Source organism: Balaenoptera musculus, chromosome 19 (assembly GCF_009873245.2).
Source record: "Balaenoptera musculus isolate JJ_BM4_2016_0621 chromosome 19, mBalMus1.pri.v3, whole genome shotgun sequence".
NCBI lineage: Eukaryota > Metazoa > Chordata > Mammalia > Artiodactyla > Balaenopteridae > Balaenoptera > Balaenoptera musculus.
In genome coordinates this window covers 15,245,728-15,267,403 of record NC_045803.1, presented here as the reverse complement: position 1 = coordinate 15,267,403, position 21,676 = coordinate 15,245,728, and the positions used below count along the sequence as shown (strand labels likewise).

Sequence of the window (21,676 nt, the reverse complement as noted above, 5' to 3'; positions counted from 1 at the left end):
TCCCTGGTGGTGCAGTGGATAAGACTCTGCGCTCCTAATGCAGGGGGCCCAGGTTCGATCCCTGGTCAGGGAACTAGATCCCACATGCATGCTGCAACTAAGAGTTTGCATGCCGCAACTAAGGAACCCACATGCCGCAACTAAGGAGCCAGTGAGCCGCAACTAGGGAGCCCACCTGCTGCAACTAAGACCTGGTGCAACCAAATAAATAAATAAATAAATATTTTTTTTTAAGTTTAAACAAAATAAAGCAAGTTACAGATAAATGGGTACTTATCCCATTAAAACATACTCTTATTACATTCAGCTGTGGACCATATTTGAAAACAGAAGGAAACAACAAAAAATAAAAACCAAAGTTTTAACAGTAGATGGTTGGGAGATAGTGAAGGTGATTTATTTTTTAATTTTTATTTATTTATTTTAACATCTTTATTGGAGTATAATTGCTTTACAATGGTGTGTTAGTTTCTGCTTTATAACCAAGTGAATCAGTTATACATATACATATGTTCCCATATCTCTTCCCTCTTGCATCTCCCTCCCTCCCACCCTCCCTATCCCACCCCTCTAGGTGATCACAAAGCACCGAGCTGATCTCCCTGTGCTATGCGGCTGCTTCCCACTAGCTATCTATTTTACGTTTGGTAGTGTATATATGTCCATGCCACTCTCTCACTTTGTCACAGCTTACCCTTCCCCCTCCCCATATCCTCAAGTCCATTCTCTAGTAGGTCTGTGTCTTTATTCCCGTCTTACCACTAGGTTCTTCATGACCTTTTTTTTTTCCCCTTAGATTCCATATATATGTGTTAGCATACTGTATTTGTTTTTCTCTTTCTGACTTACTTCACTCTGTATGACAGACTCTAACTCCATCCACCTCACTACAAATAACTCAATTTCGTTTCTTTTTATAGCTGAGTAATAAAGAAGATGTGGCACATATATACAATGGAATATTACTCAGCTATTTTTTAATTTTTTGCACTATTTCTTTGGTATGGCGTAAACTTTAATATGGAATGTTGTAAGAGGAATGTAATGACTTTTGAAAAGAATTATATGCATGTAAGGGAAATAAAGTTTAATTTTGAACAGTTATGATGGTATCAATATATCTTAAAGTAGCAACTAAACCAGTATTGCAGCCACGACTTCCATTTGTCTTTAATAATCCTTTGATTAGTGTATATTCCTATCCCCTCCCACTACCTTAAAAGGTAAACCCTAAGTTTTAAAATTTGATTTATGAAATAAACATAACAGTGCTGAGATAATTAGCATTCATTCAAGTTTCTCCTGTTAAACAATCTTGTAACAACAGCATCAAGAATAAAAACCTTACTAAATTGATCTAAGATGACAGAGTAGGGAAACGATTGTGAAAATTTAAGCTAGAAGGATTGTCCCTGTATAGGTTAGTGACTGATTGTAGAACAGAAAAGCATTATGCCACCCACTAAATTTAAATAACTGCAATTATGCCTTAAATTTCCTCTTATAATTATTCCTTTTGGTCAAGAATAGATTTCTCGAAGTGTGTTCACAACACAAAATATTAAGTATTATGGAATAGAAGGGATTCATGGTCAGGACTGGGAAACAATGGGTGAAACAAGGTAATATTTTCTTTATTGCGGGACTTCTTACAATTTTTTAATTTGGCTTGTTCAAAGTGGAATTCATTAAGCCAATAAGAAAATTTGGTTATGCATGGCCTTATATGCAATGAGGCAGAACACTTCATCTCCAAAGGTATTTTGGAGATTATTATTTCTTGAATGTATCTTAGGAAAATCTGGTTCTGGGTATTTTCTACAAAAGGCTGCTAACATGCATATATATTACTTGTCAGAGGTATTATCAATAACTTATTATCATTGTAGCACATAACATTCTACTTACATTCCATTATTTACATTTTCTTTAAATTTAGTTGGGCAATAATGGTAGTCCCTGAATTGTAAACAACTGACCAATGATGGCACAGTTTGTCTAATCTGAGCGGAGAATGCATGACTGCATTGGCATCACCGTGGTTACACTAATGATTCAGAGTGTTCTAATGGTTCTCAATCACACTTATCTTTTTGTTGTTGTTTAAAAAATGGTGGATTAACATTTAGATTATAATTTTGTAATATATATGTAAAACCAGTCTTTTTTAGAGTGGGGATAATGAACAATATTAAGTTGTGAAGACAACTAAGTGGGCTGCAGTGTTCATTACAGACTATGTAATAGAAAACAGCAGAGTGCCTCGCATATGGAAAAGTATTGTCTTGGGAAATTTTGTATCAATTCTTCTATCAATGTCTTTTATTTTACTTTTATTATTATTTTCTTTTATTTTACTAATTGTTATTTATTTCCATTATGTACTAATACATTTCATTATATATCGTCATAGTATCTGTTCCTTGAATTGTAGAAGAAAAACATAATTCATACTTTATAATGTTCAAAATAATTGCATGCACAAACATGTCTGCTAATTAATTACTTGTTAACTGGGTTTTAAATGTTTTATATTATTCAGAAATCCCTGAGAGAAGTCATGTAAGTGGTTTAACTTGAATTTAAATTATGTTTGGGAAAATTGGTTAGGGTACTTGAATGGGTTGGAAACATTATTTTTCCCATTTGAAGTAATGGGATGTAGGTAGGCTCTGAAGTTTGGGCATCAGAAAATTTACTGTTCATCATGTTATCAGGAATAGATTAGGTTCAGATAATGAGGAAAAACTGTAGTTGGTAAATTTTGCTTTGATTTCTCATTTAAGACAATATTTTATAGGTTTTTTTTAATGGCATTAACTTGGCTATCATTTTGTTGGTAAATTCTTTTATCCTTAAAGTAGTAATTAGAAAATGTGGAAAATGACTTCTGCTTTTGTAATTTGTTGTAGAAAAATCACCTCTCCTTGATTTTATAAAAAAGCTCTACAACCGTAAAGAAATTTCTTCCATAGAGTTTCTTTCCAGTATGAATTTTCTGGTGCAGCAAAATTTATGAGCTCTAAAATAGAGGCCTTCATACTCTTATTATGTTCTAAAGCTCTTGTCATAGAATAAATTATTTGGGTTCAAAAGGGGATAGATGGTAATAGAATGTTTACATCTCTCTATGGCACTTATAAAATATTCCACCATTTGACTTCTCTAATAGCATTAATAATGATGATAATAATCATGATAATGATAATAATAATAACGATAATAACACTGAGTATCAGATACTGTCCAAAGGGAGTTACATGTGTTTAATCACTTACAATTTGATCATTATTATACCATTATAGTATTTTACACATAAAGAAATGGAGGCACAGAGAAGTTAAGTAACCTATCCAATTTCACAGTTAGGAAATATTAAAATAGAGATGGTGCTCAATAAAGGATATAATTCAGCATTACATTCCAGGGTTATAGAGATTTTTAAAAATGTTTAATGGGTTCCAGAAGTCATTTATTTCTGCATTCATGAAGTTAATATAAGCCTTCTAAAAATGAGTTGATTTTGAACACAATCAAAAGGATGTCCTATATTCATTACAAACATAATATGAGTTCTCTAATATTCCAGAGCTGCTGAAGATGGGTGAAGGCTTTCTTATATTAAATCATATATAAAGCTTTCTCAATTATGAAGCCTCATATGTTGAATAAGTTGTGAATGACGTCTAAAGTCTTTACCACACTGGATGCATGCATAGGGTTGCTCACCAGTATGGATCCTTTGATGTAGAGTAAGTTCTGAGCCACGACTAAAGGCCTTCCCACATTCCTTACATTCATAGGGTTTCTCACCATTATGAGTTCTTAGATGTTCAGTAAGGTGTGAACCACGAATAAAGGCCTTCCCACATTGCTTACATTCATAGGGTTTTTCACCTCTATGAATTCTCTGGTGTTCACTAAGTTGTGAGCCATAAATAAAAGCTTTGTCACATTCCTTACATTTGTAGGGTTTTTCACCTGTATGAATTCTCTGATGATATGTAAGTTGTGTGGTACGAAAAAAGGTCTTCCCACATTCCTTACATTCATAATGCTTCTCACCATGAATTTTCTCATGTTGAGTAAGATATGCACCACGAATAAAGGTCTTTCCACATTCCTTACATTCAAAGGGTTTCTCACCTGTATGAATTCTCTGATGTTCACTAAGTTGTTTGCCACAAATAAAGGCCTTTCCACAGTCCTTACATTTGTAAGGTTTCTCACCTGTATGAATTCTCTGATGTTGAGTAAGATTAGAATTAGAAATAAAGGTTTTCCCACATTCTTTGCACTTATAGGGTCTCTCACCTGTATGAACTCTCAGATGATAAGTAAGTTGTGAGCCACGAGAAAAGGCCTTTCCACATTCTTTACATTCATAGGGTTTCTCACCTGTGTGAATTCTCTGATGTTCATTAAGTTGGGAGGCACATAAAAAGGCCTTCCCACATTCTTTACATCTGTAAGGCTTTTCACCAGTATGAACTCTTTGATGATAAGTAAGGTGTGAACCAAGAATAAAAGCCTTTCCACATTCCTTACACTCATAGGGTTTCTCACCACTATGAATTCTCTGATGGTAAGTAAGCTGAGAGCCAAGAATAAAGGCCTTCCCACATTCCTTACATTCATAAGGTTTTTCACCACTATGAATTCTCTGATGGAGTGTATATTGTGAACAATAACTAAAGGCTTTTCCACATTTCTTACATTCATATGGTTTCTCTCCTGTATGAACTCTCTGATGTTCAGTGAGTTGTGAACCACGAATAAAGGCCTTCCCACATGCTTTACATTGATAAGGTTTTTCATTAGTATGAATTTTCTGATGTTGAATCAGATCAGAACTACGACCAAAGGCCTTTCCACATTCCATACACTCATAAGGTTTCTCACCATTCTGAATCCTCTGATGTTGAATATAGGTTGGCTTTTTGCTGAAGATCTTCCTACATTTCTTAACGTCAGAGTGTTTTTCTTTATTATGACTTTTCTTATGTTGAATACGGCATGACAAGTAGCTGAAAGCTTGTTTACATTCTTTACATTTGTACAATTTTTCCTTGGTAGGATTTATCTGATGAAGAATAGGGGACATGGAATGGCTTTGAGTGGCCTCTTCTTTACAGGTAATTTTCATGTGCATGTATGGTCTTTCCTGACTTCTCTGTTGATCCTCAAACTTGCCTTTGCACTCTGTATTTTCTCCAAGATCATTGTACTCAAGGTTATGGCTGATAGGTTTCCTCATATTCTCCCATTGCAGTGATTCCATTTCATAAGTTCCCTTTTCTGGACATAACTTTTTGGTCTCACAGCTGTATTCCAAGTCTGTAAAATAACAAGAAAGCAAATTCCTGCTGTTTTTGTTTGTAAGAAAAAATAAACCTTCTAAGGTAAAAATGGCAGATAAAATGATAATTCTCATAAGAACAGAATGGCTTAAACATTGATAAAAATTTTGTGCAATTTAAAAAAAGGCACAAGGAGAGAACATAGAATGAGGGGAATTTATAGGGGGAAAATTAATTAAGAAAACAGATTAAGTCAGTGGTTCTCAAACTTTGGAGTGGATTAGAATCACCAAGGAAGCTTATAAAATTACCACAAAAACACCCCTGGAAATAAACAAACAAATGCCTGGGTGGATAGCCAATCTATCAACAAATCCTATTAGCTCTCCTGTCAAAATTTATCAAATATCTGACCACATCCACTACAACCACATTAGGCCAAGCCACCCATCTCTCACTGTAATAGCCTCTTATCAAATTCTTATGCATTTTAGACTCCCTCACATGCTGTTCCATCTGCCACGAATGCTCTCTGCAAGGCCAGTTTCTTTTCATCTAAAACATACTAACTTAAATGCCAGCTGCTCAGAAAGACTATCACTGAAAACTCTAATTGGGTCCATGCCATGTCCTTATTCTCTATATCTGCACCTTCTTCTTCATTCTTGTTTCAATCTTTGCAATTCTAGAATTACATTTTCTTTATTTATGTTGATCCTCCTATTCCTCAAGCTTCAAGTGTAGGAAAAATACGCCTCTTTATAGCTATTCCCCAGAACATAGAAAGCAAACACAGTGTTTTCTTTTTCCCTTCATGTATTTTTTCAGGTCTTTGTTTCCAGTATCTTCTACTCAAGGCCAAATGTTCTCATATTTCCCAGAAAAGCATAAGGTTCTATAATGTTCTAGAAATAGTGACAACTTCATACACTAAAGAAAATTTTATGTTATTCTGAACAAAGTTGAGAGATGGGTGTAAATTTTCAAATGTAGAAGAACACTATCCACTGTGACTGGAGCCCCAGGCACACTCTGGCAACACTGCATATAGGCTGTAGAGTGTAACAGAGGATGGTAGTGGGAAAGAAAATAAACATATATCAGTAAATTCAAGTTCAAATGGTCTTTTAGAAATAACAGTCAGAAATCTGAGGAAAACGTGCTTTTGCTAAAAAGTACAATGAAACTGTAAACTGTAAAGTACAACGAAACTGCAAACTGTAAAGTACAATGAAACTGTAAACTGTAAAGTACAATGAAACTGTAAACAGTAAAGTACAATGAAACTGCAAACTGTAAACAAAAACCCCCACACGGCTCAATTTAACACCAACTCGTCAGCAAAATGTACTGGGATGAGAGTATCTGGCTTCTACTTTCTGTCAGAGAAGCACAATATGGTTTACAAGACAGTAGGAAAGAAACCAACTGGAATATGGTGATTAACGGAACAGTGTAAGGGACCAGATAAATCCAGTTTAGATTCCAAACTGCTCTCCATGTTATAGTAACATGATAATAAAAATGGGAAGAAATATAAATCTAATGATTCTGGGGTGGGAAGCACTGTGAGACCACACAGGGTAAGGTGCTAAATGACAACCTAGTGGGATAAAGAAAGTGAAGATAAGAATACCCAAATCTTAAAACCTTTCTGAGGGTGAGGAGTATGTATGAAAAGGTACTCAAGTAAGTAGTTCTTTTTATTGTCATTAAATCAATGCAAGAATAACTGGGAAAACTGCAAAAGGGGTGATGGCTGAAGACAACAAAATGGAGTCTGAAAAGCAGAAGGCATATTGAAAGGCCCCTTTCACTCTTACCCCCTCGAGTCCTACTGAGTCTATCTCCTAAATAGCTCTTGAATCTGTTTCCTTATCCCCAACACCACAGCCAACACTCCGAGGACGCCCAAAGCAACTCTCATTTGAACCACGACAATAACCTACTCAGTAACGTCATGAGACCCATCCTTCTAATCTCCATCTGGCAGTCAGAGTAATATATTAAATGTGTAAATCACATTATGTCACTGTCCTATATAAGATTCTTCATAAGCTTGCAAATGCTTTTGGGATAAAATTCAAACTTGTTAGTAGCATTTTTCAAACTGCTTTTGACTGCAACCTCACAATAAGAAATGCATGTTATATTATTATGCATGTTATATTGTGAGTACACATGCACAAACATAAACAAGACAAATAGGTCATGAAATTATCTTTTTTACATGTGATGCATTCTAATATTTTATTTTATTTTCTCTTCTGTTTTATTTTATTTATGAAACAAAACTAAACCAAAAAATAAAAACAAATGCTGCTCACATTCAATAAAGATGTTAAAAACAAACAAACAAAAAACAAATGCTGCTCACAGCCTATCAGGTCATTTCATAACCCCTAGAAGGTGCTGCCTGGCCTGGCTTCTGCCAGCTTCTCCAAACTCACACCTGGTACCTCTCCCTTACTAGGCTCCAACTACAAGGGTCTTCTTTGAATATCTCATATACACCAGGCTCTATCCTCTTATAGCCTTCAGTACATTGTTCCCTCTGCTAGGAATGCTCTTCCCTCTACCCTCAGCCTCCCTACTGGCTTTCCATCCTTTCAGGGCTCATCTGAAATGTCACAGACCTTTGCAATTCCTGAAAAGCCTTTCCCAAACCCAGACTTCTAGCAACACTGCACCTACAATTCTTTCTTCTATTAAGACAACCACTCCACTCACTGCAGCCTAAAAGAAAGGCCCCCATAGCTTTTGGTGCTGGTAAGACCTCCACATCCTGCTATTAAGGCTGGTTTCTCCTGGGAGGTCTTGATTTCCATAAACTCTTAGTGTGACAGTCCCATCACTCTTAGTTTGTAACAGAAATAAGCACCCACCTTCCCCAAAGAGACCACTCAGGACCAATCCTGTAATGCTTGACATCTCTGGGTATCCAATTACCTCTGAAAAGCCCTGGCTTCCTGGGTCCTTGGTCATCACTAAGACTCTCATCCCAATCCAGGTCTGGACATCCTCTGTTATGACCCAATGTTCTACTGCATGCTAACCAACAGACCTTCTGGAACTCACAGTATACTTTCCAGAAGTACTCTAATCTCAGCCTCCCTTCTGATTATCCTCTTCACCTTCTTGCTCTGATTGAAACCTTGAGCACACTGCTTCCCCTGAAACACTGTTTTCCTTCACTTCATTCCACCTACCCTCTCCCATAGCAGATATAATAGACCTTATTGTTACCAATAATCACAACACCTCTAAAAGTTCAGTTTCGAGCAATCATCCTTTTGACCACTACCACCCATATTTCATTTACCTTATACCATCTCTCTATTATTTATCTCCATCTTAAAGACTCTCCTTTGAAATCAAAACAAAACAACCTCTCCTTTGATTCTTTGGTTCACTTTGCAGCTCCTATCCATTTACTGTACTCCTTCCTGGCAAAACTTCTCAAAAGAGTTGTCTGTACTTCCTGTCTATACTTTGTATTCCACTTTACTCCCCTCATAACTAACATTTTGCTGTATTTACTTCCAGGTTTTTTCCCTGCACTTTTATGTAGTTACATATACAAACTTGAATCAAACTTCTTTTTCCTCATTATTATATCATACTTCTTTTTCCTCACTATTATAATACTGTTATTTAAAACTTCTAAAGCATTTAAAAACTCTGTTTGTACCTTTGAGAGCTCCTCAAATGGGCCTTCCACACTGCCTGGTGAGTTAACTCACTATCCCACTGTAGTTTTTACTGTTGACTTATTTCTTCTTCATTCTCTTTTTAATCCTCTACAATCAGGTTTTTGTTCCTCTCATTTCCAAACCTACTTTGTCAGGGTCACCAATATCCTTCATCTTGCCAAATCCAATAGTCAGTTCTTAGCCTTCATCTTACTTGAGCTCTTAGCAGTATCTTTCACAGTTAACCACTCTCTCCTTGTGTTTGTCGTGGCTTCCAGTACACTGAATTCCCAATTACTTCCTAGATCACATGTTATTCAGGAAGCTCCTCAATTTCCTTTGCTGGATCATTTTCCTCTTCCCAACTAAATGTTGGAATGCCCCATGGTTTAGCCCTTGGACTTTATTTACCTTGCTTTCCATCTAAACCAATCCCTCCATAATCTCATCTCGTCCCATCATACAGAGATTAATCCTATATTTATCTCTTCAGTCCTGACTACCCTCCTGCAGGCTTTCAAATGTGTGTCTAACTTCTCTATGGAGATATCTAATGGGCATCTCAAATGCGTAACTCTTGACTTCCATCTGCAGGCTTCCAAATTCTGATGCCTCTTTCTATTTCCAATCCTTCAGCAAATCCTATTAATCCTACCATCAAAATATAACCAGAATATAACCCATTCTCATCACCTCCACATATTAAACCCCATTCCAAGCCACTATTATCTCTAATATAGACTCTTGAACCAGTCCTCTAACTGGTCTTCTGCTTCCATTCTTACCATCTTCCTACACATAACACCCAGAGTGATCTTTAAACAATAATCCCCTACTCATCTGCACAAAAGTCTCCAAGGGCTCCCTATCATACCTAGGATAAAACCTCACTCCTTGAAATGGCCTACAAGGCCTCATATGATCTGATCTCTGCCTATTTCTCTGACCTCATCTCTAATTTCCACTTTCACTCACTCTGTTCTAGCCACACTGACCTTCTTGCTGATCCTCAAATAAAGGAAGCTCAGCCTCTCCTCAGGGCCTTTGCACTTCTGTTCTCTCTGCCTGAACACACACTTGCCTTATTTTTACACAGCTAATTTCTTTCCAGTCTCAGTTCAAACGTTACCTCCTCTGAGATATCATCCCTGCCCATCCTAATCTAAGAACACAATAAGCTCTCAACAAACGTTTGCTGGTTGGAGATACCTAGCTAAATAAAAAAGAACAACTGGGAAAAAACTCAATCAAGAAATAGAAAAAAGGACTGTCTTGGAAGAAACCAAAGGTAGTTTCCTCATTAAAGCAAAAGGGGGGGACATCCCTGGTGGCACAGTGGTTAAGAATCCGCCTGCTAATGCAGGGGACACGGGTTCGAGCCCTGGTCTGGGAAGATCCCACATGCCGCAGAGCAACTAAGCCAGGGCGCCACAACTACGGAAGCCTGGGCGCCTAGAGCACGTGCTCTGCAACAAGAGAAGCCACTGCAATGAGAAGCCTGCACACCGCAATGAAGAGTAGCCCCCACTCACCGCAACTAGAGAAAGCCCGCGTGCAGCAACGAACACCCAACGCAGCCAAAAGTGATAAATAAATAAATAAATTAATTAATTAATTTTTTAAAAAGGGTGGGGTGAATGTAGGAGGAAGAGCAGTAAATGGGAGTTGGAAAGGAAGTTCCTTTGGGAACTCATGTCGATATCACCTTCCTGCTCTCCCTAGGTCTCAGGTCTTCTTTCCACAGGCCTTTGAAGGGAGCTTCACACAAACATCGCAAAGTGTTGTCACTTCATAAAGCAGCTGTATTATTATCAGCAATAGCTGATCCTGCGTGGCCAGCTCTTATTCACCTGAGCTCCATCTTGTCATGGCTCTCACCACCATCCAGGGCTCCTTCCCTCGCTCCAGTAAGGAAAACACGTCTGGCTTAGGGATCGAACATCCAGCTTAAAAGAAAAGAAATGGGACATGGTCATGGGATGAAGAGTCCCAGATTCAAATCCAGTCCATTGGTCATCAAAGAAGAGAAATTGACAGGAAGTGATGAAGGAAGATGTGAAGGTCCGAAGGGTGAGAAATAAAAAGGTACACAGTGGGGCTATCTACTTCTACTTTTAAAAAACTCAAACATTTCCTTAGGGAATAGAAATCAGAAATTCACAATGAAGGAGGCAGAAAGTATGGGAGACAAATTCTGAAAACTGTGTAAAATGATCTTACCCAGTGAGATCAGGTGGCTGTAGTTCTCCACCATGACCTCCCTGTACAAATCCCGCTGAATGGGGTCAAGGCATTCCCATTCCTCCTGAGAGAAGTTGATGGCCACATCCCTGAAAGTTACCAACCACTGAAACAACAAATCCATTCATTATTTGTGAAAATATGATGATGATTTTGAGGTGAAATGAGGTAAGAAGGAGGAGGGCATTGAAGGAAGGGGGTGATATAATAAACAATATGCCATGGCCGAACACCTGTAACATTGAAGGAAATTGGGTGCCTGAACTGTAGTGTCAACATGATCCTTGATCACTGCTATTGCCGCAGACAAAACTTCCTATGTATACTAGGACAATTCCATTATCCAGAAAGGTCTGGGAATACAAAAGGTCAGATGATTGCAGTTTCCCAATTAAATGAAATATTGTATGCAATCACACAGCACTTTAAGCTTTCTAATTCTCAATAAATAATAAATAAATTCTCAACTAATGGGTTCTTTCCAAAATTATCTTCTCTCTTTAAAGAAAAGGATAAACCAAATTGATGAAATCTTTCCAAACAATTTTTTAACAAATCTCTGGACTGGAACATAGAATTTGGATATAACTTAGAATCTTTTTGAAGATTCAAGTTCATTAAGTCACTATATTATGTCACCAAATATAATGGACATACAGTATTTTCATTTTATGGATGTAATGATCTGCTTATTTGGGAGTATTTAAAACAAATTCTTTAATGTCTTTAATGTTCTTTAATGTCTTTACCTCTAGGAATCTAAAATTCTCAAAAGAGTATACATCTGGCAGATTTTATTTGCTCCCACTTTCTGTGTTCCTAGGCTACAGCAGGCTGATGGATGCCAGTCTAGGTGCACACAGGCATCACTCTGACACATTCTGGCCAACTCCAAGGTAAGCCTTGCCTCTCATTGGTTTCTTGGCAAGAGGGATGTGGTAGATAGACTAATGACCCCACAAAGATGTCCATATCTTAATCCCTGGAACCTGTGAGTATGTTACCTTACATGGCAAATGGGACTTTGTAGATGTGATTAAATTAAGAATCTTGGGGAGATTATCCTGGATTTTCTGGTTGGGCCCAATGGGATCACAAGGGTATTTTAAGTGATAGAGGGAGGCAGAAGAGTCAAAGAAGGAGATGTGATAATGAAAGCAGAGCTCAGAATGATGTGATTGCTGGCTCTGAAAATGGAGGGGACCCTTGAGCCAAGGAATGTGAGCAGCCTCTAGCAGCTGGAAATGCAAGAAAATAGATTTTCCTCTGGAACCTCCAGAAGGAACACAGATCTACCAACACCTTGATTTTAGCCCTATAAGACTGATTTCAGATTCCAACCTCCAGAAGTATGACAGTAAGTTTGTGTTTAAGTCACTAAGTTTGTAGTAATTTGTTACAGCAGCATCATGAAACTGTACAAGAGGCAAGATCTCTTTCTTCTCAGGACTCAGTTCCCCAACCAATTTCAAAAGCCTCACAAAAAAATCTCACCACACACTGAGATTGGGAACAACCAGCAGAAATGTTGTCATTTCCAAGTGGAAAACTGAGGTTTGTAGAGATGAAAGTCTGTCATGTGTCTCATTTAACTACCTCACTAAACCACTGTGCTAATACTACTCTTAACGGGAGATATTTCTGCTTCCTCATGGCTCCTGGCAGAATACCATCTGGTGCAGGGAAAAACATTTAGAGAAGAATGAAGCTCTTTGCTACGATCACTCACTGGAATGGGAGAAATTTGAGAGCAGTTCCTTTACAGGACTAAGCAACACAGAAAATATGGGAATAAACATATCTGGTGTTCATATAACCCAACAAAATGATTGCACTTCAGGGAGGAAAGAAGAAACAGCAACTCACGTGAGGCATGGTTTTGAGAACTGTCAGAACTGATCAACTTTCTGGGTTCCTCTCCTGGAGATGTGCAGAGTCCTAAGAGGAGAGCAGGGCTGGAGAAAGAAAACAAAGCCATGAGAACAAGCTTGCCTCAGAGCCCACAAAATGAGCACCTTGGAACTACCTTTATTTCCCCTCTTTGAGGGAAGTTTGGGAAAATCTCAGCCCTCTTACAAATCCAGTGGAATCCAGATAGAGCAGAGGGAATTCAGGCCAGACTTTTCCTTAATCCCCATGATGCTGAACAGGACCCCAGAGGGTGCCAGTTTCCATGGGCATCTTACATCTCTAGGATAGGGGAGTACCCAGGGAGCCCTGGGGAGCAGCGCTTCCCCAGGGCCCACATTCTAAGTGAGATGCTTCGCTCCCATGCTTAAAGGCTCAGGCCCACAAGACTGCTCCTGACTTCAGAAGCCAATCGCAAATCCCAGGCCACTGTATTTCTGACCAACCAGCTATAAATTGGGGGCTCCTACAATCCCCTCCTAAGGTTCTATACTTTGCTAGGATGGCTCACAGAACTCAGGAAAGCACTTCACTTATGTTTACCAATTTATTATAATGGATACAATTTAGGAGCAGCCATGTGGAAAAGATGCATAGGGCAAGGTATGGCGGAGGGGGAGCTTGGAGTTTCCAGTGCTCTCTTTGGGATTGCCACCTTCAAAGCACCTCAAGGTGTTCACTAACCCAGAGGCTCATCAAATCTAGTTCGAGAGTTTTTATAGGGCTTAACCAGTCCCACCCTCCCCTTTCCTGGAGGTCAGGTCAGTGGGTGGGTTGGAAAGTTCCAACCCTCTAATCATTTGGTCTTTCTGGTGATCAGCTCCATCCTGAAGCTATCTAGGGGCCACATTCCAAGCCACCTCATTAGCATAAATTCAGGTGTGATCAAAAGGGGTTCATTACGAATAACAAAAGACACTCCTATTACTCAGAAATTTGCTAAGTTAGGAAAACCAAATAGTTGATGAAGAAAAGTTCTTATTTATAGAACTCCAGCTAAGAAATGCAGAAGGAATTGAGAGAATTTTTTTTAAAAACTCACTATATGTAACCCTTAATAAAATAATAGATCTCAGCATCAATCATAAATGGATGTTATAACCTCTACGTCAGTGTTTCTTACCCTTTTTTTTCATTATTAGTTCCCCCAAAGCCTTTTAAGACAACTTTTCTCCTGATACCACTTACCTATGAAATTTTAATACCACAGATATACTGTATATGTGTTTATGTACTGTGTCCACAAATCATTATGATATTTAGTAAGAGTTTTGTCCCCCTCCCTGCCAAGAACCAAGTTTCACCCCCGGGGGGGCAATACCCTTCCTTCTGCCATTGAGAATGCATGCTTTAGGTGAAAGAAGAAGAGGGCATTTTATAAAGGAAGAATTAAGTGGACAGCACTTGAACACCAATCAACATGGCATCACCAGAAGTGGGACACCAGACTTTAAAAAACCTCAGGATGTGACATCACAGGAAGTACACAACATGACCTATGAATTATTTTTGCCTGAAAATGTGATTTAGGCAAAATATGATCTGAATCTGATCAAGGCTGTAGATCTAACTACCCCTTAACAGAAATATGTAGCATAGGGGAACTAATTATATGACACCACAAGGAAGAAATTAGCCAAAAGGAGAATGCACAATGTTCTATAAACAAATAACCTAGTTTTTCTACAAATCAATGGCAACAATTAAAATAAAATAAAAACAAAAAATAGAGAAAAGAGTTATGGATTAAAGAAACTTAAGAGATTTGACAGGGACTTCCCTGGCGGTCCAGTGATTAACACTCCACGCTTCCAGTGCAGGGGGCCAGGGTTCAATCCCTGGTTGGGGAACTAAGATCCCACATGCCAGTCCTCCAAAATATTTTTTAAAAAAATTTTAATAAAAAGAGAGATTTGACAACCAAATGTAATGTGTGGACCTATCTGAATCATGATTTGAACAAACCAATTGTAAAAAAAATCTATCTTCCAAAGAATTGGGGAAGTTTGAATATATACTGGGTATATGATATTATGGAATGACTTAGTTTTTAAAGTTGAGATAGCATCATGGTTGTTATTTTAAAATATGTCCTTTTGGTTACATAAGCATACATGTGATTAAAATACACTGAAATACTAAAGGAAAAAGGGGGATGGATAGGTATAAGGATATTTGCAAATGTGTTAAGTTACGGCTGAGCATTGGACACATTGGGGTCGTATTATTTTCTACCCTGCTTGAAAATTTCCATACAAAGTTAAAACAAAAGTCTACATTTCCTCCAGAAAGTATAGTTATCTTTCATCAAAAATCTTAGACCAGAAAGGGCTGATTTGTCATCAGGTGGAAAAGGAGAGGTGCAGGTGTGGTTGGTGAGTAGAGTAGACTGGTGAGGCCATCCCTGGAGCGCTATGATTCACAGGGATAGCAATGCCTAAGGACAGTCACTGGTTTCTCCTAAGGTTTCTCCTTAGGAAGATGTTGCAGGAGGTAGCAGCATCTTGAAAAGAAGAAACTCGAGAGAAGAAAGAAAATGGCAACATATTTTAGAAGAGACTTTTAGCTGTGCAATATTTTTTTCCTTTCCTCTGTATACTTCTGTTGGAAAAAGTAGAACAGAGAAAAAAGAAGCAAAGGATATCAAGCCTTTCCCAGAGCCGACCAAACAGTTTAGGACCAATTCCCACAACAACTTCAGGCTGAGAGAGGGATCAGTTTTTCCCCATAGGGTTCTCAAAGTAGAATGGGGCATCCTGTTTGGGTGGTCTTCTGCCTTCCTGGGGCATAAACTCTCACTGTAGGGGCATCTTCAGAATAGCCTCGTTCTCTGGAACTGCGGCACCTGGAACCGCGCGATTCTCAACTGGAGAGATTCTGTCCCTGTCTCACGGCGGGAGAGTACACAGTCACTAAAGGGGCACAGCAGCCAAGTGCGTTAGAAGGCGGCAGGTGAGCCCGTCACGCGGCCACAAAAGCGCGCGCACACTCACACACCCAGCACTGTGGAACGTTCATGATAACATCTCCCTGCTCCCGTTGGCCGGGAACCAAAGTCACAGCGCCGCTTTTGCCGGCGGAGAGCGACGCCAAGTGCACACTCATACCTGCGGCGCAGAGGAACACAGCTGATAGCACCACGCCTCCGCCGCTAGGAACCGAAGTGAAGCGGCCGACGACCAGCGGAGAAGGGCACAGCCACTCCGCACTGGCAAGGCCGACTTCCGTAAGGAATTAACCTGAGTGCTACGAAGTTGGAGATATGTAGTCCAGAGCCAGGATCGTCTCGATTCCTGTCAGCACCAAGCCCCAGCCGGCACACCGGTATTCCCAGCACCTTATAAGAACTTCCTTCTGGATGCTCCAACCCAAAGGCAGCGTGCGGGTCCCAGCGAGGTAGTGCACTCACCTACCGCTACAGACTGGATCCTTAAGCCAAGGAGTAACGGAGTAAGTGTACGAAATGGCGCAGGGACGCGGTGGCCTCCGGGAAATGTAGTTTTAAACATGAACCCGGCCCGATCCAACAGAATCCAGAGGCAGTGGCCACGTCCTGTGGTCCGGAATCGGGCGCGCCTCGGGGTTCCCTTGCTTGAATCCGAGATCTCACGCTGCTGCGGTGTGAGCCGACCTATTTCATTTCACTCAAGTGACTTCCCAGAGGTTCTAGAAAATCCCAGAAGTTACCAGAGCTTGAGTCTTGCAGTGATGCCTTCAGAGAAATGTAGTCCAGGGCTGAAAAACCTGCAGAAGTCTAGGAAGCAGGGTCCAAATTTCTTAGACAGAGCTCTAGCCCGGACGAGGTGACGGTGACTGCCGGGTTGCTGCTCAAAGGGGTTCGGGGGTGTGATGCTTACTTCATGGTCGCGTGTGTGTGTGTGTGTGTGTGTGCGTGTGCGCGCGCCCGCGCAAGTGCAAGTGTCCTCTACAGGGAAAGGGAAGACTGTGGGGAGTGTGATGTGTGTCAGATTGTGCTTGAGACTGTGAGGAATGTTAGTGGATAAGCATGTGATCCATTTGGGATTGTGTTAAAAGTCTGGGGATGGTGTGACTATAGCTGTAAGGATGATGTATGGGATTAATCAGACAGTCTATGATTAAGTATTTTATAACTTGTAAGAAAATGCTTTTTCTTTGCATGGTTGTGAATTTAGAATAGATTCCATGGAATTATAGAAATGTTAAGTGAAAGATACATTGAGAGTTCACCTGTAGTAGTGAATGTGGGAAAAGAAATGTGTGAGCATAGTATTGTGAGAGTGGGTATGATTGTCTCATGATGCAGCTCTGTGTAATAGTGGTATCTTTAAGCTTCAGTTTCCTCACCTGTAAAATGAGGTTAACGTTCGTGTAACATTTGGAGCAGTGCTGTCCAATAGATATTTCTGCAGAACTGGATTCCATGTGCGATGTCTGTGCTGTCCAATACCATAGCCCTGGCCACACTGGGCTATTGAGCACCTGAAATGAGACTAGTTTGACTGAAGAACTAAATTTTTTATTTTGTTTAATTTTAATAAATTTATATTTAAATAGCTATATGTGGCTAGCTAAATTTGACAGCGCAGTCTGAAGTATCAATTTGCCTTCAAGATTTGGAGGGGGAGAAACTTAAGTAATTTCATCTAGCAAATAATTTGAAAAATGAGTTTTACATTGAAATGAAGAGAGATGAAAAATGCAAATTCAGCTTTAGTCTTTATTTTGGGGGGAATAATTTGCATAGAGTCCACAAATATTACTATATACCGCAATGATTTTTTTTTACATACCACACACAGATCAAGATAAAGAACATTTCGGGAATTCCCTGGAGGCGCAGCGGTTAAGAATCCGCCTGCCAATGCAGGGAACACGGGGAAGATCCCACATGCCACGGAGCAACTAAGCCCGTGTGCCACAACTACTGAGCCCGCAGTGCTGCAACTACTAAAGCCCGGGTGCCTAGAGCCCGTGCTCCGCAACAAAGAGAAGCCACTGCAATGAGAAGCCCGCACACTGCAACGAAGAGTAGCCCCGGCTCTCCGCAACTAGAGAAAGCCCGCGCGCAGCAACAAAGACCCAACTCAGCCAAAAATAAATAACTTAATTAATTGATTAAAATAAATAAATAAAATAAAAGGTAAAGAACATTTCAAGGACGCCAGAATGTTCCCTTGTGCCCCATCCTGGTCATCTCTGACTCCACCTAGAAGTGACCATTATTTGGACTTCTAGCACTGTAGATTAGTTTTGTGAATTCTTGAACTTCATTTAAATGCAATCAGTGTAATGATATGTGTCTGGCATGTTTTTAAAAAAAAATATTTATTTATGCATGCTGCACCGGGTCTTAGTTGTGGCATGCAGGATCTTGTTGCAGCATGCAGGATCTTTAGCTGCAGCATGCAAATCTTAGTTGCAGCATGCATGCAGGCTCTAGTTCCCTGACCAGGGGATGAACCCGGGCCCACTGCATTGGGAGCTCAGAGTCTTACCCACTGGACCACCAGGGAAGTCCTGTGTCTGGCATGTTTTTAATCAACATTATGGCTCTGAGATGAGTCCTTGTTATGGAGTATAGGAATAATTCCTGTAGCCAGCTAGTAAATATTTTAGGTTTTGTGTGCCAGATGTTCTCTGTCACAACTGCTCAACTCTGCCAGTGTAGCATGAAAGCAACCATAGACAACATGTAAACAAATGAGTGTGGCTATATTCTGGTAAAACTTTATAGACACTGAAATTTGAATTTCATATAATTCTTACATGTTGCAAAATGCTATTCTTATTTTTATTCTTTTTTACATCATTTAAAAATGCAAAACCTTTCTTAGGTCATTGGCCATACAAAAATAGGTGACAGGCCATATTTTGTCCGTAGGCTGCAGTTTTTCAATTCTTACTATGATTTATTCATTCTATATTGACACACATTTGTGTGATTTCCAGTTTTTTCTTACTATGAATAAATCTGCCATGATCAATCTTAAAATACTTTTTGGTAGACATAGCATTCATTTCTATTAGGAATCCAAGAGTGGAAGAGCTGGATCATAAAGTAGGTTTACATTTATATGTGTAGGTACTGTCAAACCATTTCCCAAGGTCTTTGTGTCAGTTTACACATATGTCAGCAATGTAAAGGATTCCAGTTGCTCCATATCCTCTTGAACACTTGGTATTGTTAGTCTTTTTAAATTTTTACAATACTAGTAGGTGGGTAGTAGTATCTCAGTGTGATTTTAATCTGCATTTCCCTGATTAATACTCACTTTAGCATCCTTTCATATATCAACCATTTGGATAACCTCTCTGAACTGCCTGTTTAACTCTTGACCATTTCATTAAAGTCAGTTTGTGGGGGGTTTTTTCTATTTATTTATAGCTATTTGCATATGCTGGGATATGAGGCCTTTTGTAGGATATATTTATTGTAGATATCTTTCCCAGGATATGGCTTGCCTTTCACTCTGATAATGAAGTCTTTTTTTTTTTTTAACATCTTTATTGGAGTATAATTGCTTTACAATGGTGTGTTAGTTTCTGCTTTATAACAAAGTAAATCAGCTATACATATACATATATCCCCATATCTCCTCCCTCTTGCATCTGCCTCTCACCCTACCTATCCCACCCCTCTAGGTGGTCACAAAGCACCGAGCTGATCTTCCTGTGCTATGCGGCTGCTTCCCACTACCTATCTATTTTACATTTGGTAGTATTTATAAGTCCATGCCACTCTCTCACTTCGTCCCAGCTTACCCTTCCCCCTCCCTGTGTCCTCAAGTCCATTCTCTACGTCTGCATCTTTATTCCTGTCCTGCCCCTAGGTTCTTCAGAACTTTTTTTTTCTTTTTTTTTTAGATTCCACATATATGTGTTAGCATACGGTATTTGTTTTTCTCATTCTGACTTACTTTACTCTGTATGACAGACTCTAGGTCCATCTACCTCACTACAAATAACTCAATTTCATTTCTTGTTATGGATGACTAATATTCCATTGTATATATGTGCCACATCTTCTTTATCCATTCATCTGTCAATGGACACTTAAGTTGCTTCCATGTCCTGGCTATTTTAAATAGTGCTGCAATGAACATTGTGGTAAATGACTCTTTTTGAATTATGGTTCTCTCAGGGTGTATGCCCAGTAGTGGGATTGCTGGGTCATATGGTAGTTCTAGTTTTAGTTTTTTAAGGAACCTCCATACTGTTCTCCATAGTGGCTGTATCAATTTACATTCCCACCAACAGTGCAAGAGGGTTCCCTTTTCTCCACACCCTGTCCAACATTTATTGTTTGTAGATTTTTTGATGATAGCCATTCTGACTGGTGTGAGGTGATGCCTCACTGTAGTTTTGATTTGCATTTCTCTAATGATTAGTGATGTTGAGCATCCTTTCATGTGTTTGTTGGTAATCTGTATACCTTCTTTGGAGAAATGTCTATTTAGGTCTTCTGCACATTTTTGGATTGGGTTGTTTCTTTTTTTGATATTGAGTTGCATGAGCTGCTTGTAAATTTTGGAGGTTAATCCTTTGTCAGTTGCTTCATTTGCAAATATTTTCTCTCATTCTGAGTGTTGTCTTTTCATCTTGTTTATGGTTTCCTTTGTTGTGCAAAAGCTTTGAAGTTTCATTAGGTCCCATTTGTTTATTTTTGTTTTTATTTCCATTTCTCTAGGAGGTGGGCCAAAAAGGATCTTGCTGTGATTTATGTCGTAGAGTGTTCTGCCTATGTTTTCCTCTAAGAGTTTTATAGTGTCTGGCCTTACATTTAGGTCTTTAATCCATTTTGAGTTTATTTTTGTGTATAGTGTTAGGGAGTGTTCTAATTTCATTCTTTTACATGTAGCTGTCCAGTTTTCCCAGCACCACTTATTGAAGAGGCTGTCTTTTTTCCATTGTTATATTATTGCCTCCTTTATCAAAAATAAGATGACCATATGTGTGTGCATTTATCTCTGGGCTTTCTATCCTGTTCCATTGATTTATATTTCTGTTCTGTGCCAGTATCATACTGTCTTCATTACTGTAGCTTTGTAGTATAGTCTGAAGTCCAGGACCCTGATTCCTCCAGCTCCGTTTTTCTTTCTCAAGATTGCTTTGGCTATTCGGGGTCTTTTGTGTTTCCATACAAATTGTGAAATATTTTGTTCTAGTTCTGTGAAAAATGCCATTGGTAGTTTGATAGGGATTGCATTGAATCTGTAGATTGCTTTGAGTAGTATAGTCATTTTCACAATGTTGACTCTTCCAGTCCAAGAACATGGTATATCTCTGCATCTATTTGTATCATCTTTAATTTCTTTCATCAGTGTCTTATAGTTTTCTTCATACAGGTCTTTTGTCTCCTTAGGTAGGTTTATTCCTAGGTATTTTATTCTTTTTGTTGCAGTGGTAAATGGGAGTGTTTCCTTAATTTCTCTTTCAGATTTTTCATCATTAGTGTATAGGAATGCAAGTGATTTCTGTGCATTAATTTTGTATCCTGCAACTTTACCAAATTCGTTGATTAGCTCTAGTAGTTTTCTGGTAGCATCTGTAGGA

At 39.0% G+C, this 21,676-nt stretch overlaps 1 protein-coding gene and 1 non-coding gene across 4 annotated transcripts; one reads left to right on the top strand and one right to left on the bottom strand.

Moving 5' to 3' along the window:
- TRNAR-CCU lies at nt 1-73 on the top strand. Its single transcript has one exon. It is a non-coding gene; the product is annotated as a tRNA-Arg (tRNA).
- Nucleotides 74-2,412: 2,339 nt separating this feature from the next.
- On the bottom strand, nt 2,413-16,585 carry ZNF571 (zinc finger protein 571). 3 transcript variants are annotated; one of them, XM_036832817.1, is made up of 5 exons: nt 16,249-16,585; nt 13,100-13,188; nt 11,213-11,339; nt 10,843-10,938; nt 2,413-5,337 (listed from the first exon to the last, which is right to left on the bottom strand). In XM_036832817.1, the coding sequence occupies exons 2-5, from the start codon at nt 13,106-13,108 to the stop codon at nt 3,644-3,646; spliced, it is 1,926 nt and encodes a 641-aa protein (XP_036688712.1). In that variant the 5' UTR covers nt 13,109-13,188; nt 16,249-16,585; the 3' UTR covers nt 2,413-3,643. The 3 variants fall into 3 exon arrangements, with proteins under 3 accessions (XP_036688712.1, XP_036688713.1, XP_036688714.1); XM_036832818.1 differs by lacking the exon at nt 11,213-11,339; XM_036832819.1 differs by lacking the exons at nt 10,843-10,938; nt 11,213-11,339; nt 13,100-13,188; nt 16,249-16,585 and adding an exon at nt 10,698-10,758.
- Nucleotides 16,586-21,676: the final 5,091 nt, after the last annotated feature.

Coding starts and splice junctions, on each gene's coding strand:
- ZNF571 (XM_036832817.1), bottom strand. Junction 10,939..11,212: donor CAGCCACCTGATCTCACTGG/GTAAGATCATTT, acceptor TTTTCTTTTAAG/CTGGATGTTCGATCCCTAAG. Junction 5,338..10,842: donor CATGACAAGATGGAGCTCAG/GTGAATAAGAGC, acceptor GTTATTTTACAG/ACTTGGAATACAGCTGTGAG.